This window comes from Nipponia nippon, unplaced genomic scaffold (assembly GCF_047370975.1).
Source record: "Nipponia nippon isolate SJK-2023a ecotype South Korea unplaced genomic scaffold, ASM4737097v1 scaffold_3, whole genome shotgun sequence".
Taxonomy (NCBI): Eukaryota; Metazoa; Chordata; class Aves; order Pelecaniformes; family Threskiornithidae; genus Nipponia; species Nipponia nippon.
This window is the reverse complement of record NW_028262347.1, coordinates 81,820,709-81,839,691: the sequence shown is the minus strand read 5'-3', so window position 1 is coordinate 81,839,691 and position 18,983 is coordinate 81,820,709. Positions and strand designations below refer to the sequence as shown.

At 41.3% G+C, this 18,983-nt stretch overlaps 1 protein-coding gene across 4 annotated transcripts in view; it reads right to left on the bottom strand.

The window, feature by feature from the left end:
• The window catches only part of FAR2 (fatty acyl-CoA reductase 2), a 156,021-nt gene that overhangs the window by 34,405 nt on the left and 102,633 nt on the right, over positions 1–18,983 (bottom strand). For all 4 annotated transcript variants that reach the window (XM_087766300.1, XM_087766301.1, XM_087766302.1 and 1 more), the window contains exons 3-4: positions 4,994–5,169; positions 2,120–2,299 (exon numbers count right to left, since the gene is read on the bottom strand). In XM_087766300.1, the coding sequence (XP_087622426.1) occupies positions 2,120–2,299; positions 4,994–5,169 (356 nt within the window). The remainder of the gene's footprint in view (positions 1–2,119; positions 2,300–4,993; positions 5,170–18,983) is intronic.

The following is an 18,983-nucleotide window of genomic DNA, read 5'->3' as shown; positions in this document are numbered from 1 at the left end:
TCACTGTAAGCGAAGGTAAGCTAATGCATTCAGTGAAAAGCAGTCTAAACTGGTCTTAGAGGTTGCTGAACTCAGAACTGGAAGTTGCAGCTCAGCAAGAGCTCTTGGAAGCACAGCTGACAGCTCTATGAAATCTCCAAGTCAATGAGTAGCAGCAGACAAAAAAGTCAATGAAATGTTGGATATCATCAGGTACTGAGAACAAGAAAATGGTGTCATTTTGAAGATATTTAAATAAAACTTTGAATGACCACACCTTGAGTACTGCACGCAGTTCTGTTTGGCCCCTGTATCTCAGGGAGGGAGCAGAGTTAAAAAAACGCAGAGAGAAAGGGCAATTAAAATTATCAAGGAGACATATCAGTTGGCATATGAGGGGACAGTAAAAATTCTGGGACTCTTCAGGCTGCAGAAGAGAAGGTCCAGGGTGAATGCAATATAGATTTACAGCATGGCAGAGGCAGTGAATAGGGCAAATACTGCAGATACTGCAATGCTGCAACTACGGGACATGCAATGAAAACATTAGCATGACAGCTTGAAAGCGGTAAAAGGAAGCTCGTCTCTACGCAGCAGTTAGTTAGTAAACTTCTGGAACTTGCTCCCAGAGGGGACTGCAGAGGCAGAGTACCAGAAAGTTCAAAAAGGGATTAAACAAATTAATGGATTAAAAAATGGGTCAAAAAATAACAGGATGTAACAGCCCTCATACTACAGTTCTGGTTTCTGGGAGGCTACAAGGGGAATGGCTTGCAAAAAGTATCCAGGCTTGTGTAGTTATCCTAAACAGCATCTCCCAGTGCCACTGTTGAGGGCAAGATATTGGGCCAGGCAGCCCTCTGCTCTAATGCACTAGGACATTTCTCATGTTTTTTATCACGCTCCACTTGCTGAATAAATGATAAATGATAGATGACTACTAGCTGGAAGTAAACACATCCAAGAATATGGGCTACTGGAAAAACTAAAATAAGAAAACACTGATTTGTACTAAATTTTCTGGAGTAGTGCTTAGCCAAAATTTTTTTTTGGCAAACAATTTTTTGATATAAAACCTCAGTGGTTCTCCTGCTGGACATAAATTCATCTCATCTCTTATTACCCTAAATCAAGGAGAAGAAAGATATTATACCAGCTCTTTGGGTTACTAGTTCACAGGTCAGTTGCTTGTATCACACAAGTGGAATAGCAATAGAAAACAAATGAAAACAAAGTTACAGCTGTGGAAAAATTCTTCTAAGGGGAAGGTGTCCTGGGGCCTTTATCAGCAGATTTTATTATTCTTTCTAATTATTCTTCATTTTGGTAAATTCAGTTAAACAAGACTTCTTGTTTTTCCCTTGAAGTCCTGGATTCTCACATTGAACTCTTTCTAAAAAAGCCTGTTTCTGACTCATCCCCATATAACCCCAGTTTAATACCACAGGATTGTTGAAATAAGTGGAAACAACATTGGGAAGCTGAAGAGATAAAGAAACGAATATAAGGTATATGAAAAATTTCAGTTCTTACTGAGGTAGCAACAGAGCTGAATCTTACAGAAAGAAGCATCACAGCTCCATTCCTGATAGCAAATGTACTTGTGCATAACTTATTCAATGCTGAATGCTCATGAAATCACACAGTCTTTTTTGAAACGGTACATGGAAAAAAATAGAGGTAGCTGAAATCACAGGGTTATTAAGTGAGGTTAATGCTATTTTCTAATACTTTTGTATTTGGAGAAGTATTGTTAGGCTCAACCAAATATTTATAAAGTGTGGCTTCATCAGCTCTTCAGACAAAAAGACTCCAAAACAGAGTCTCTATTTCTTCTCTTTTCAAAAAACCTCAGTAAAGCTAGTTTCAAGAGAAAATCCAGAAAGGACAGACCTACTGAATGGCATTCTCTGGAAAGTACCCCTCAAAACCACCTAGAATGAAAGCTCCCTCTTTCCTTGGTCTCGCTGTTATCATGGCCAGCATTTCTTGCTGGCATGGTGCATATAGACAAGGCCATACAGCAATAACAGCAACTATGACCAGAAATCCCACAGGACAGGTTATACAAACAATTCAGAGGTCTTCTGCAGAAGGAAGCAAAACCAACGTTGGAAGAGGCAATGCAGTTCCTACTTACTCTACTAAATCGAAGAGCTTCTTGGGTTCAGCTGGGGGCGGGTAGATGACTTCGTCTATGCATTTCCGGACACAGTTTGCATAGGCGGTGGAGATGTGGATGAAGGCCTCGAGGTTCTGCATCTGTCGGGCCAGCTCTAGGAGCCGCTGCGTGCCCATTGCATTCAGTTGCAGGGCATGTCTAAAGAGGGCAGGGGAAAGAATAAAATGCATTTCACTGGAAAGAATATATCAAAGCTGAGCATTATCCAAACCCCAAATAATGAAAAGGCAAGTAAGGGAAGAGAAAGGGTCACAGCAGAGCGGAAGGCTTCAATGAAATGCAAGGGCTAAATCAGCTTTCAAAGCAACGCCATTGGATTCGCTGTTTTGGCCACAGAATCTCTCTCAAATATTTTTAAATATTTTTACTCAATTCAAAGGATCAGAGGCAACATTTCACTAACAACTCTACATCTGACATATTTGCCACCCCTTCCTGGAACAAATATTTCCAACACACATGACCACTGAGGCATTATGGTTCCTATGGTACCCATTCGACTTTCTCCTTAAGGGACCATTGCTAAACCAGATGAACACATGGTTTCAGTAAGAAGCAATGGGTCCTTGGGCCCAGAAAAACGGATTCATACTGAAAGAAGACACAATTACAGATAACAGCTTAAATTCTCAAGGAATGGAGAAGAGAACTGATAAGCATAACAGAAAAAGAGTCCTGGTTAACAAGGTTGACCTTGAAGCAGCCAGCATAGCTAGAAGTTGTCCTAGAGACTATCTGCAATGGATCTCAGTGAACAGACGTTCAACTTTGTTACATGCTCTGTACTGGAAGAAAGACACTTGCCTGCACAGAAGGGAAAAGGCTAAGGAATATGCAATCTGTTCAGCCCAGGAGTCAAAGCTTTCAACAACATGTGCATGATTATGAATAATGCTATTAAGTACAGCGTACACTAAAGAAATTAATTACGCTGCCATTGAAAAGAAATTGTAAATAGTCCAAATAAATGAAGACAGAACCTAAGAGTATGATTAATGTTTGGATCACAATATCTAAAGCCAGAGATACTTATTTTTTTTTAGCATGCTGCTATTAAAGAATAGCATTTTCTATAGATTTCTATTTCCTCCTGCCCTTCTAGCAGGATGAATACGTCTACTTTAGCCACCCTTCATATGAAAGTTACTCTTCTGTGTACATTTCTATTCGATTGTACACATTCTGAGAGCGGGTGAACAGAATTGTGCTCGGAATACGGGCCCAGCACGGATTTCTGCTGAGACGTTCAGAGTTCCTTTAGCCTTCTAGGGGAATATCATCTAATCGTGGTGATTTGATATTCTTTATTTTTTCTATTTATATTAAAATTGCATCTACTAGTATTTCAATATAACACAGTTTCTCAGATTTCTGCCCTCAAGAGTTCCATCTGGAGAATTCCCTAAATGTACTGCTTGTTGATGCCAGTAAGTCATTTAGTTTCTCCTTTGCTGCTTTTCTAGTATCTTGACAGCAGTGCTTTTGCATCTCCCTTACCTATCGTCTCTACATATTCTGTGGTAGGATTTGGACTTCTGCTGTGTTTAAAAAATGTTTTTACTTTTTTGTGTCATTAGCAAGCTGCTGCTCAAAATTCTTACTTGAGCAGCAATATTGTGCTTTCACATTTAACTTGCTAGAACTTTAGGATTAATTTGATTTTAACAACTTCTCGTATTTTGCCGTTTAATCATGCTGGATTTTCCTTGTTCTGTTAGAGAGATTTTAACAGATCACATGCAATCAGCCTTTAAATGGTTTCTACACTGCCTGCAAGCAGATGACCATTTTAACTTTTTCTTTTAACTTCTTTCTAGCTATCCTCCTCATTAAAAACATAGTTTCCCTTTGATGTGTCATGCCACTGCGATGTATTTTTATAGCATGTTCATTTGGGTATTGATTTAAGAACATTTAGGGCTATTAATGCAGTGCAGTGCTTTGCTACTTATATCTTGAGCCAGGTTCTACATATGGCTCAAGATTAAATCAAGAGCTGCTTCCTTTCTGGTGGGTTCTCTAATCAGTTGTTGCAAAAAGCAATTATTTGTGGTGGACACAGTGGATATCTATTTAGCCTACATACGAGCAAATGAAGACCAACATTAAAAATTGCGTTTTCTACTCTCACAGATTTAGTGTTTCGCAAAGAACTGTGAAGATCTGGCAATCCAGATCATCCACCTCGGTTTGTTGACCTTTACAATTTGCAGAGAAGCACTTACACATCCAGTCTTGGTTTAGTGGCTTATTTCTGCTGTTCTTTCTTAATGGAAAGCCTGCCTGGACAGGCACTCCCAAGGGAGCTCCTTCAGAAATTAAGCATTTATTTTAAACAGTTAATTACACCGAGTCTTGGGTATTTTAAAGCTTGTGATAGGCTATTTCCTTCAACAGCATCTCATTTCCCTCTTCAGTTACTCACTGACAAAGAAAGGCCATTAACACCAGCTTTAGAGACAGACACAACATAGTTTCACTTCAAGCTGTCTCCAGCTAGTTCTGCCAAAACATCTCCCTCTTGACCTAAAACGCGCTTTTCCCTATCCCAATTTTAGGTCACACTTCACTCCCTTACTATATCACAACCCAAGCTTGCAGTACTTCCTTCTGTTCCCATGGAAATCTGCCAAGATACTTCACTTTTGATGCACATATGCACATGACATTTTCAAAGCATTTACATTGCACATTCAGCACAGAACCACATGTAGCATGAAAACGTGAATGGAGAATTATTACCACAGCTATACAAGAGATGCACTGAATGGTGTGCTATGGGCTATCGTGCATTCTGAATCATGCTTAGCAAATACAGAAAGCAGGACGTACTTCAGGGGTTCATCAAAGCGAACTGTTGCTGCACAGTGGAAGACAATATTGACCCGGGTCAGAAGCTCCTCCTCATCTTCAGCACTGATGGCCAGCTTGGGCTGAGTGAGTTCAGCATTAATAGGCTTAATCTTCTCGTGGAAATTAGGGCAATCTTCTCGGACCCTGTCAAAGACCTTGAAGCACAAACAGAGAGAGATCAGGTACAGAATTAGGCTACTGAGATCACTTTGATTAGTAGCCAGTTTGATTACATCAATCAATGAAACTGGCACAAAAGAGAATGCCTGGTTCTTTCAGAGGGAGGTGATAAAATAGTTAATTCACTTGTTCCCTCCCATGGGAAAATCTCACAGGGGAAACAGAACAAAAATATAGGAGGTAAGGCATCTCCCTGAAGAGATGAATGAATCTTCTCTGCACCACTCATTTCCTGGGACAGCCACTGAAATTCTTGTATCTCCACATCTCCTGCAACCACTTGCTATTTGACCTCAAAGCCTGCCTGTAGGACCATAACAGGAGCTGAAAAGGAGGAGGGCAGGGTATGGAGTGGGAAAGCCTGTGAAGCATTAGACTCAAGCAGTTTTCTTGATGGTTCTACAAAGGACTTGAGGAGGGGAGCAGGGCACATTCTGGCTCCTCCTCTTCCTTTGCTGCTCCTTGCCGACTGTCACTCTTTGTTCATGTCAGATGAGTCCTGCAGGGAGCTGCCTTTGGGATGGAAAGATCGCGAACCTCAATAACCCATACTGCTAAGGCTGCTGACTGCCACCAGCAATTTTGCATGACTGGGCAAGTGTGCAGCTAGTTGGCCTCTCAAGCTGTCTTTCAGCCCTTTTTTTCCTACGTCTATGATCCATAGCTCTTTCCAATACAGGTTTTCTGCCCAGCCTTCTGCAGAATGACAAGACTGTGCATCTGTCCACTAAAAAAATCCCTACATTTCCATATACATTCTGTCTGATGGCTTGTCCAAAACCAGCATTTGGCACCCTGCTTTGCCTAAGATCCAAGACAGCAGGTACCCTGAACAGCAAGACAACTGTGCATAATCCTTCTGAAAGGAAAAGGAAATCAATACTGTCATCACCTGAAAAGTGTCTGTGTAGAAACAGCCGTTCCTCAGTTCCCATTGTTACTCTGTGGGTAGCTCAGAGTCACTGATAACAGTACAGCAGGTCTGGGTGTAGTTCTGCTTGCGCCATGAAAGCAGACAGCTACTGTAGGCTACACCTGGAGACCTTTCATTGGGTAAATCTCACAGGCAAAGAAGATGAAGTCTGAATTTCAAAATGCTATGTGAGTTTGCTGGAGTAAGATTTGAAAAAATCATCTTGAGTTTTCGAAGTGTCTGTTCTAAAGGTTTTGTATTGCTGGCCAGCGTTATTGGATTTGAGCAACTTCAACTGAAATAACAGTCACAGTGAAGTCCAACAAGCTCCTCCCTTTTGGGGGCAGAGTGACAACAAGAAGGGTAGAAAGAATAAATAGAATAGAGAGGCTGTGGGATCTGAAGAGGTATCATCTAGATTTCAAAGGATAACCACACTTCAAAGGTAACTAGCCTACTGACAGGAATGACGAAGTACTGGGACAGATTGCCGGTGGAAGCTGTGTGCCACAGCCTTTGGATGCATTTAAGAACTGTCTAGATAAGCAGTGCTAGGAGAGGCAGGGAATAGCTGATCCCGCCTTGGGGGAGGAGGATGGGCCAGCTGGCTTCTCAGTAGCTTTGTGGTTTTTGGTTGTTTCCTCTACTCTGTAGCTTACTCAACAGTAACACAAAGTTTGTAAAGCTCCTTACTGTCATGGTCTCTTGTTTTCCTAGAGGTTGTTCTGTCTTTGACTTATGTAAGAGCATGAATTGTGTGACATAAATTAAACATACTAAAAAAAAAAAAAGATGTATGAAAGATCAAATTGGTACTAATAGCAACAGTTTCTTGTTTGACTAAGGGATTACCATCTTTCTGTTTATCTGACAATCAAATCTAGATAAACCTTGATGTTCTTAGGGATAAAGAAGTGATTAGAAAATCATCAGCCTTCCCCACTATGCAGCACACTGTGTACTTGACTTCATGTATTTTTCTTTAACACACAGCTGCACATCCTTCCTTCATAAATCTGAAATTTGAGCAAGTTAACAAAAGTTAGGACATGAAAATGTCATTTAATTTCTCTCAGTTGCACCCAACTACATGCGTATTTCAGCAATGTACTCTAGGCCAGACAATACATTTCTAGGCAGAGAAAGCTAATCATGGACAAAGATGTTGGTGAGAGCCAGCTGGACTGTAGGAACTCTATTCCCAATGACTTATGTTCAGAACTGGGAGTATACTAGCAGCATTAATGTCTGTAAAAAGCTTGCCTTCTAACAAGAGGATGCTAGAGTGGCTGTCCAAATATGCATCATCTCATGAGAGACTGCACACGACCAAATCCTGATGAGACACAAAATGGAAAGATTTCTCAGAGAACCCATGTAAGACCAAAGCTATCTCTTAACAAGTTCTAGGAACAAATCTGCATTTGTTTGTTCTATTGCAAAGAGAGTGTAAAACTCCACCCAGTGAGTTATTTTGTACTTGTTTAACTTTGGCATAAACAATGCAAAGGCAGAGAAAGAATGAATCAGCCCTTTCTCCATTTCAGTCATGGTATATAAAAAGAAGAGTAGTATTTCCGCAGTGCCAGCCTTGCTCGAATTTGGACAGTTATATTCTGCCTACATGCCATCTCCTCCTGACATTCCCACCGCAGATAATATTCCTTTCAGTATTTCTATGCCTACTGCTAGGTATTGCCGACTACCACATGCCACTCAACAGCTGTAGTTTTTCACCCCCTCCAATGATTCACTGCATTTCTCTGAAGGATGAAGGCAATTTCTAAATGCAAGCTCACAAATCAGCATACTGCTTAGGAAACCTTCTGGATCACAAGAACATTCAGTTCATCGTCACCATTAAATCAGATAACAGGAGCAGCTGTTTAATCAAAGTCTGCTGCCTCTTTTATGGCATCTGATGATTTCAGACTTGTCAGTGCCTTACAGGAAAGTGTAAGAAGATTTAAAGACAAAACAAATGCAGCTTATTCTATACTGTTTCCTAGAGCTCAAGGAGTGCTTAACATAAAGATGATCCTTAGTCTGCAGGTAGACAATAATTGCATCTCTAAATTCTGATTAACTCACCCAGAGCATATATAATAAATCCCCAATAACTGCCTGTGGCCTAAGGATTGTTCCATCTTTTCTTTTTAGAAGCCATTTGCCAATACAAAATATATTCAATGGATAGAAGTGGGCTGGCGTGCTGTACGGTTGGAACTGCATGAAAACACTGGCCAAGTCAGCAATACTCCAGACGCGATACATGAATTGCCACAGAATTATAGTGAAGAGAAAGGAAAGATGTTTGATTTCAAGTTGTCTAATATTAACTAAACTGAGGGAAATCAGTATCCTACTTTCAGAGTCTTTTTGAGCATCCTAATGCATTCCAGGGGCAACACTGCTGCCTTGACCAAAAAAGAGTAAATGAACCTAATAGCTGCTATTCTCATTTTAATCCTCAAAATACGATGCAAGTTCTCCATAGGCTGTGCTGTCCCTCAACAGAGGTGAGAATTTCACTCTGAAATTTGCTGAATTTTTCTTATGTTATAATCAGGCGATTCCCATTTATTATAATAATCTAATCTCTGTGATTTCAATTTACATTGTCAAGCACTTATTATGAAAACAGGACATCTAGAATTTCTCCCAGTGTTATATTTGAGTGTGTTTGATGGGCATCTCTTTCCTTATTCCTGCCTACTTAAGCTTTGATCTCCCTTCCCGAAGGACATCTGTAACTCACTGTTCTCTGCTCTTGCCTTAAAGCATGTAATTGTTCAGAGAGATTTCTGCCCATCAATCTTTCAATCAGAAATTTTTCCATACCACAAAGATACAAAAACCTCAAAGAAAGGGCAAATTGCACATCTATGGAACAGTGCAGCTGAAAAATAAAGGAAACACTGAACAATGTAAAATGCCAAAGGCTTTGCTTCTTCCTCAGGAGACATTTTAAGTGAAGCAAATAAAAAATAATGAAAAGTAGAGTGCCTAAGCCATGGTCTACTTTAAAAAGGAACTTGCATGTGTTTGGTCTTATAACTGCCTTTCAAAGAAGCCTGGGTAGTCCTTCCTTTTTTAGACGTATCAGTCCTCACCCCTAAAAAAACAGCTTACTGTAGCAGGCAGCATGCAGGATGGCACTTCACTGAGAAACACAAGTAGGAGAGGAAAGAGTTCTTCTGTTCGCTTGGTAACATTATCTATTTCTTGTGCTCTCCCCTAATGTGAAGGATTCATCTTCTGAAGTGCTGAATAAACATGTCCCACCAATGCAAGCCATGGTGAAGGTGGGCTACTGCTCTTCATCACGATACCAGTGGAGTCTGTAACTCGCTGTGGCTCCTTTCTGCAACAGACTGCCTCTTCAGTGATCGCACTCACAGCTCTCCCTCTGCTACATCAGGGCCGAACACTTTGGTGACTGACCCAGAAAGCACCAAGTTTTTACGTTTGACCTAGAAAGGTAACCTTTTTTCCTCCTGTGGTACAAAACCAATGATCAATCCAAATCACGCAATTTTAACCAGATGTTGCCAGCTTTTTTTTTTTTTTTTTTGGTAAGACCAATAAAAAATGGTCTTCTCTGGTGCACAGTAGGGCCAGGTGTGTTTAATACACGCTGGGATATTAGGCTTCTCTAGGAGGATTAGCAAAAGATGGTAACTTACATTATAGTATGCAGATTTCAAGGCATTACTGTATGAGAACATTTAAAATGGAGAAAAATCAGAGAATTCCCACAAAATGAATCTCATATATGAGGAACTACTGAGAAGATTAAGGTTGAGAGAGTTCAATTAAAAAAAAAAAAGGCAAAAAGCTTCCGTCCTTTCAGATAAAGAAATGGAAGGGATTGATTAGCATAATTCAGGAGAACATAAGCATGAATTGCTTCTGTAAAGGAAATATGATTTATTCTAAGCAAGACATAAGCCAAGGGGTAAAACATTGTGGCAACAATTCCTTTAAAGAACAAGGTGTCCCACTGAGTTTGTGGAATAATTTTAAAAAGTCTCTCTTCTGAACAGAGTGCTGCTGTATAAATGCTAGGGAACAGCCTATATATAGATACACAGAGTAACACCCTGGTGCATATAATCCTCTGTGATTTCAATGGCAGTATCATAAATGGACATCAGTGACCACCACAAATCTGAATTACTGCAGGTACCAAAGTAATGAAAATAACTCTTTAAAAACACCTGATCTCTGCAGTTTTATTCTGATGAAAGGTGTTATCCCAGTTGTGTTTGCCACTGATAAAATCCTCCAATACAGCCCTAAAGGAAGGTACATAACTACTTTTAGAATTGCCATTGTAGCAAATTTGAGAAATAATTGGGCAGCTTCTTGACATAAAGTAATTAGCCTGCAATTAATTTTTAGCCTGGTACATTTCCAGCAATAAGCATCAGGATTCCTCAGTCAAGAAATGTGTGAAAATGCAGCTCGGGAAGCATTCATCAGGATAGAACCTTTTTTTCCCCCTTCTTCGCTCTCTGCCTCATTTCCTCTTTAGAAAGTTGCTTTTAAGTATGGTTCTTCTCAAGGCAAACAAAACATAATTCATTTAATCAGTTAGAAAGCATACAGCAGAGTGTTCCTCATTATGGGAAAACAAATGGCTTATGCTTCAATCTAGAGCTATTACTCTCCCCTGAGTAGAGCTAATGTAGTGGAAATACAGTACCCATGACCAACATCTACTAAACAAAGCAGCTGATTATTTAAAGATAAAAGACTACAGAAACAAAGAGATGACAGACAGTAAATTTCAATATAGGTCAGCTAAGGCTAATATGTATAGCCAGCTACTTAGGATGTGGTTTTAAACAGCCAATTTCCTTGAAAATTGGCTGCTGACAAAGCCAGCTGTTTTCTAGCAAGAACACTTGGGTTACGAGTCAGTTAATCTGCAAGAGTAAAGAAGCTCTTTCAGAGACAGGCGTTGTAGACAGGAGCATTAGGCACTTGACAGACATGGAAAAGCTTTCTGTGGTCTCTAGTACCATCTCATAGGTGGGTGGACAAGTCACAGACAGAATATGGAGCTTTCCTACATTCATCACAGATGTTTCTTGTGCCACTGTGTGGTACTTAGATAGAGAGCACTACCAGCATTTGATGGTATGCTTGACATTTAAAACAGGGGAAAAATTTAAGTGCAGGGAAGGAGGATGGTAACACTTGGAGCTTTTCCTACAGGAACCATTTAACATGTTTCTTCCCCTGCATTTTCCAGAATGGTTTTCATTCTCATCCCTCCTCCATAGCTATGTCCCAATGTGGGCATAGGTGCAAGGGGAGTCAGTTGCCAAACGATGGCAGGAGCACTAGGCTATGACCAGAGTCCCGTCCATCTTCCCTTCCTCAATTCCTGCCATGCAGAATTCACTACCGATTTCTTAAAGAATCACTGTATGTACTTGGAAATGTTAATAAGTACGGAGTTATCCAGACATAGGATCTGAATCTGCTTTTGCATACCCATTGCCTTAATTAGAGATCTTTGAAGTTTCACTGCCAGATTTGCTTGAGCACCAGGGAACTTCAGGAGTGTTTGCTGAGTCCCCAAGGCTAACCAGGAGTAAAGGCTGGGTCAAACATAGATGCCTACTTCTTGGAGACATTTAAAGAAATGACCAAAAATTACTTTCCCATTTGAAAGTTCCTAACAAAAATCAGGTTGATTTTTAGGAGTCTATGGGGATTGGCAGAGCAACTAGACAGTGTGATCTCTAATGCATTCACACTTATAATTACATTAAAACATGTTATATATCACAGGTGCAGAACTCTGAGGTTCCTCCCATCTGAAAATATAAGTTTCATGTGTATGGTCATGCAGATGATGGTGTGGAGTGAGACTGTGGGGAAGTGAGGGGACCACATGTAGATAGCAGCTGCAAAGAGTGCTTTCAGATACGACCCCCTTTCACATGGAGCCTTAGTAGGGAGAGACAGTCCAGACAGAGCTACCCGCAACTACACATCTGGCTGACCAGGTATGCCTGGCTCATTAGATCACACAGAAGGAAAGAAGACACAGTGCAGCCCTGCAAATGAGTGAGATGCAGTCCTGGCTGCAGAAGAGTCACTCTCAGTTGAGAAGCTTCACAGGACGGAATGATGTGAAAAATGAGGTGGCCATCACAGATGAAATACAGCAGGATGGCATCCTCGGCCAGCTGCACAACAGCTGACCCAGCACAACACCATCAGCATCACCTCTGTGTAGTAGTCCTTGTTTATACAAACGATCATATCCTCTGATGACTGGAACTGGTTGAGCCCCACAGAAGTCTTAGGGTCTGCCTGGTGGTGCCTCTGCATGTTAGACCGCACAGTAACTCAATGTCACTTTTTAGTGAAAAAAAAGCTCTGCCAAAAAGTCACTGAGGGATCCCCACGACTAGAGACATTCAGGCAACCTTATCTCAGCCAGACCCTGAGGGTACTTCTCCTTCTGCTACAATGCTGTTTCCAAAGAAGATAACCAGGCACATTAGCTGTCACACAGATACAGCTGAGGCAACCAGCACATAACCTGTATAATACACAGAGCTGGTACGCAATTCAAAATTTTGTTTCAAGGACAACTCCGTGGATGCATCTGGGCCCTACAACTCCTGTAAGTACATCTGGGAAAGTCTTGAGATACTCCGCTCTGAACTTGGGCCCCACAAAAGAGCTCTTCCAAAGGAATAACTGCAGCAGTTGTGGCAACCTAGGGTGGATGTCCTGCACTTCCATACTCACTTATTTAAGATCCCTGACCTCTTCCTGAGGCATAAAGGAGAGAATGCCATCATGAAGAGGATCACAGGTAATGTGGGCACCAAAATTCACCTTGATTAAAAGTGTAAGGGAGATAAAAATCCCCCCAAAAATCACATGCAACAGAAGTTCAACAAATCAAGACAAATGCATCAAATATTTAAAGCTACTCAAATAGAAAAAAAAAGATTTTTTTAAACATTGTAGTGAGATAGCACTCAAGTGTAGAGAACTGGACATCTGGGAAATGAGTACAGTAGAAGAGTAAGTCACTCTTCTAGCATGAACCACGCTAGAAGATTCTGGGATGTGAGGAGCAGGCAGTCAGCCAATGGTAAGAGCCTTGTGCTGACCTTCCACCATCCAAGAGAGCCAATGAATTCTGTGGAAACATCTATACCTGGAAATTAAATTGTGCCCGGTTATGCCCTGGGCACAGAAACTCAATCATCTATATTGTTCCACTGTTAGAAGGGTCTTAGCACAATTTTGGCCTGAAACAACTACCAGAAAGATGAACAAGTCCCTGGTCACAAGTGAGGAGTTAGCATGGGACAGGGCTTTTCCCAACAGATATCCCAGATGTGGCCATGATGTTTTGGAAGGTAAGAAAGTCATGGCAGCTGGTCTCAGTGCCTGAAATTCGTCCCAAGAACATTCAATTTATGGATGTTGTCAAACAGTACAACCATTTAGACATGGAAGTTTTGCATTTACCTAGGACCATTTCTCATTTAATCATTTTTCTTTTGTATTCATGTCCAATACAAATATTTCAGCCTTCTTATGCCATTCCACATACATTTTTGTTATGTTCATCATGACAATGTAATTTTTTGTTTGGTGCTTAAAAGAAAAGCACTACACCCAGGTACCTCAGCCTGTCAAATATCTGCTTCCTTTGCCTGCTGTCACTTAACTATAATCATATTCTCATAGTAAGGCTACATGCAGCACACACAGTAAGTAAACAGACTGGAAAATTACTGGGAGATGAACAGAAGGTAATACAATTTATGACACTAATAGGAAGAGCAGGGACACTACAAGAAGTGAAAGCATTTGTGAAAAAGAGAGCAAGTTCAGTGAAGAAGAAAACAGTTGAGATTCTAAGAAAACATCTAAAAAAGGATGACTTTACCATTATAAACCGATTTTCTGTAGTGTCACTATTCCAAGCCAGCAAGGAAGTAGAGAGTTACAAGTAATCCTTGATTTCCATCCAAGGAGCCTACAGCTTAGGGAATTTAAAACTTTAAGAAGACAGAACCATCTGCCCAAATAGTGTCCAGCTACTTACAATGCAGTGTAGCTCTGCAAGTACCACTCTTACCGGACACCAGCTGTAACTAATGCCTCTGATTATGGCCAGTTCTCAGAAGAATCCGTGGAAACCCTCCAGAAATGGTTGCAGAAGCCCACATGCGAGCCTGACATCTGGATTCACAGCTCAGACCTTCTCTCTGAATCCAACCTCCTTACATGTTATACAAAATATGGACCGCTTTCTGTATTCAAGACCTCTTTTGACAGTGCTTGGATCAATTGGTTCTGCCCATAATAAATATTTTTAAAATTCACCTCTTCCTGGCATGGGTATAAAAAAAAATATAAGCAGTCCCACTGAACTGTGTCAAATTATCCTGATGTAAGGAAAAGGCAAATTTGGCCCATGAAGTCCATACCAGCCTTTCAGCATGTGTACTCCCTTTTCCACTAGCTTGGGTCTCAACAAGCAGGACGTGTACTCTTGTTTCAGAATGAAGATACCTGTTGTTAGGAGGGCCATTTAATGTCAGCTTGTGATAGTAACACTTCTACCAGGAGCAGATGTCGCTCACTTCCCGGTACAAAGATCAGAGCATTGCCACAGATGGCTCAGTTACACCATGTGAAAATTTTCTCCCTACCCTGCCGCTGCGGTTGTACCTGACTAGAATGCTCTGACAGGGCTGATGGTAAGAGACAAGCCAGATGATTTGTCACGCACCCTGCAAGACTCTTCCTCTATAAGGCGGTAAAAGATAAGAATGAATTTTGTTTGCAGTCAGGTAGGAGTTTCTCTTTCTTTTTTTCTTCCTTTTTCTTTTTCTTTTTTTTTTTTTTAATGGTAGAGAAATCCAGATATTTTAGTATGGAAGGAAACACGCATGCATTTTAAAGAGGATCAGGAAAGCCGTAAATGTCCTTCAGCCAGGCTCAGGTTTTAGCTCACTCTGGCATCTCTCAGAGACTGTTGAAGCGTAATGAGCCATTACAACCCCGACTTACCATCTCTGGCACTCCTATTAATTATTCCAGGTAAAGCCATAATGTTACAACTTTCTGATCAGAGGATCTGTGACTCAAGACATCTTTCACGCTGACTTGCAGTCTTCATCTCACTCACAAAATATCCCAAATACTGTACATCTATTAATAGAAAAGTTACTTCTTTCTGCAAATATATTTTCAGCTCATACTCCTTCCAGTGGAGACCAAAGAGGAGAATTCATGTAAGCTGAAATGGCATTCATGTTTTCATTTCATGCCCTGCCCTTGGCTTCTAGATCTAGATTTCACCAATTAATTTTATGCTACCCAGTTCGTACAAGGCAGAAAAATGAGCACTGGGGCTAATTATGCTTCAGGTGTAACAAATCACTTGCCCATATGCCACCAGAATGAGCAACGTTTTCAACTAGGTTGAAAAACAAAAAGTTGTTTGTACACAAAAGTCTCCCCGTCTGCCTGAGTAGGGATTACCATTAATGAGCCTGTGACCTTGGCCCTAGTCCTACGAAGTTATAAATTACTTTAATGCTTTAATCTACCAGTGAAAAACCCTGGCTGAAGGAGAGAAGAAGAAACAATCAGAACATACCACAAACAACTACCTGTACTGAAATGGACCTCTCATCCCACATAGTGGTTTCACAAATAAGAAAAACACAATGTTCTGCAAATACTACTTGCATGAGGCTGTACATCCTGGCTATGTATCTAACTGAGGGAAGTAAAACTCATCTCTACGTTAAGTCTCCACCTGTTCTGCCATACTCGGTAGAGGCAGCCCATCAATTCCCCAGATTCTCTGGGGAAAAAAACAACACATCATGTGTATTTTTAAAGATCTGCCCCAAACTACATGGCCTGTAAAGTTAGCATTCTCAGGGCATACAGCTTTCTGTAGATATTACTACAGAGCGATAAGTTGTAAGCAGGAGGTCCTGATGGAGCACCAAGCCTCATAACTAAGTAAAGCCTCTACTGGGAATGAGGAAAGAGATTAAAACAGTTCAAGTACAACAAGGCTACATGAGCACAAAACCAGAGTGTGAAAAATACGTTCCTCTGGTGCTGTGGTATGCAGACTATGCACAAGATAAGAAACTGCTTGTGCTTAATTGGAACTAGGTGGAAGAGTTAAGGCGAAAATAAAATGATTTGTCTTAGTGAGTGTATATGGTAACTTAGTGAGTGTATATGATGACAGTATGAACTGGATACTGGTAGCAGAGTTTTGGGGTGCTAAGTCTTGCAAAGTCACCTGTACCGAGGCAACCATATAAGTAACACAATACAAAGTCAAGATTGCCTAAGTAACAGCACTGAAAAAAAACCACCGAACTTGGGTATGGATGCAGCAGAAATGGGACCAACTAGGAAAAAAGTAACTGGGAACAGACTGTTTATTTGAAAGGAGTTTGGATGGAGAAGGAGAGGTGCAAGGCTGCTGAAAAGATGCATCCAGAAATAGAAAACTGGGAGATAAGATATAAAATCAGGTACAGCATAAAGGAGGACAGGATTTTTTTGTCAGTAGGAGTGTGGACACCTACAGATGGTGATGAAGCTGACCTTTGAATCCAAGTCCACAAGGATGCCAAAGGGACCCCCACTGGACAACTTGCTGGAGCCTCCATCACATCTTTGTCTGAAAAACTTGGTGTGTGAGAGTGGAAAAAGGAGGGATAGACTTGCATCCTAATTCTAAATAGTGGGAAGGGAAGGGAAATAGAATTGTAATTCAATAGTAGCTGGGTGTGATTCATAAGACTTAAGAATGATAATTAGTAGCTTTATAGTTGTGTGTGCCTTTGGACTAATTATCATTTAATTGCTTTATTAGTCTCTTAGTAGTGCATTGCTTAATTTAAAAACATCATAGTCTCTTAATTCAGTTATGCCTCAAGCCTGCAACCTGAAGGGGAGAGTCAGACTCATAAAGCAACATATGGGTACCACCTTTGGCTCACCAGCCTGAAAGACCAGCTCTATCCATTAATCAACAGGGGCAGCCTTCACCCTGTCTTCAGATGGATGCTCAGACTCCCACCCAACCGGTCTCTGTCTCCATCCTCCCACCAAATGACACCTGTAACTCACAGGCTCCAGAGCACTTTTAACAGAGTAAGAAAACATTTATCTTTGTGTTCTCTGCCTTTGTGCTCAGCTCATGACACTTCTCGTTCTCACATTTGTGTAAAAAAATGGCAAGCCTGCTGGTATATTATGATCTTAAAGAGTTTAAAGAATGGCTTCACGGTGTCATCCCGGTCAACCTGAGGGAACCATGGCAGCATGAACCGATCTTCTCCACTGAATTCAACTGTGATGGAGCAACTTGTGGGCTAACAAGAACCTTATGAAGTTTAACAAGGACAAGTGTAAGGTCTTGCACCTGGGAAAACATAATCCAGGAGTGCAGCTCAGACTGGGATCCACCTGGCTGGAGAGCAGCTCTGTGGAAAGGGACCTGGGGGTCCTGGTGGACAGGAAGCTCAACATGAGTGAACAGTGTGCTGCTGCGGCCAAGAAGGCCAATAGGATGCTGGGTTGCATCAAAAAGGGCATCACCAGCAGAGATAAAGAAGTCATTATCCCTCTCTACTCGGTGCTTGTCAGGCCACACCTGGAATACGGTGTACAGTTCTGGTCCCTGTTATACAAAAAAGATGTGGACAGGCTGGAGGGGGTCCAGAGAAGGGCCACTAAGATGATCAAGGGTTTGGGAAGCCTGCCGTATGAGGATAGGCTGAGAGAGCTGGGTTTGTTCAGCCTTGAGAAAAGGAGGCTTAGAGGTGATCTCATCACCATTTACCAGTACTTAAAGGGGAGCTACAAAGAAGATGGAGACTCCCTTTTTACAAGGAGTCACATGGTGAGGACAAGGGGTAACGGGTACAAGTTACTCCCAGGGACATTCCAATTGGACACGAGAGGTAAATTTTTCCAGTGAGAACAGTCAATCATTGCAATAATCTCCCCAGGGAAGTGGTCTATGCTGAACATGTTTAAGACTCAGCTGGACATCGTGCTGGGCCATTCTCATCTAGATTGTGCTAGAAAGGTTGGACCAGATGATCCTTGAGGTCCCTTCCAACCTGGTATTCTATGATTCTATGATATGATGACTCTCTTACTCTCTTGGTCCCCTGCCTTCCCCCATGCTTTCCTTTTGCAGTACCTTTTTCTGGTACTGCAATATCACTTACTTTCCGCCTCTTTGGGACCCCAAGTTCCACATGCAATTTGTGATCCCCTGAGCAGCTACATGGGGTGCCCAAGCAGGGAAGTGTAAGTACTGCTGTGCTATAGCTGCAGAAAATGGTCTCCGAGGTAGCACATGTCCTAATGGTGAATTTGTGTCTGGATTCTCCAGTTGTATGCAAGCTAATGGCCAAGTATCTCATATACGGATTCCTCTAACTTCAGCGGTATGCTGTTTTCAGACTCTTTTGCAGCAAAAGTGGTTTTAACTCACCAGGTTAGTGGGGCTCTGAGGAAAGAAGTATTGGGAGGAAAATCCCAGTCCGTGCAATTTTCTTTACATTGAACATTTTATGGCGGCTCATCCCTTTCAAATGAAAAGCATTCAGTTTTGGCATCTTCTCTCCAAGGATAATAGCACAGCTATTATCTCTCCATCATTTACTCAATTCATCACTCAGAGCATTGCAATTTTATCTAATTCAGATAGAGTAAAAACATACTAAACCAAGAATATCTTCCCTTTTACACTGGAAGAGATGACTCTCTAAAACACTGTGTTTCCTTCCCTTCCACGTGCGTAAAAGCATCTCCTGAAGAGGCTCAAAT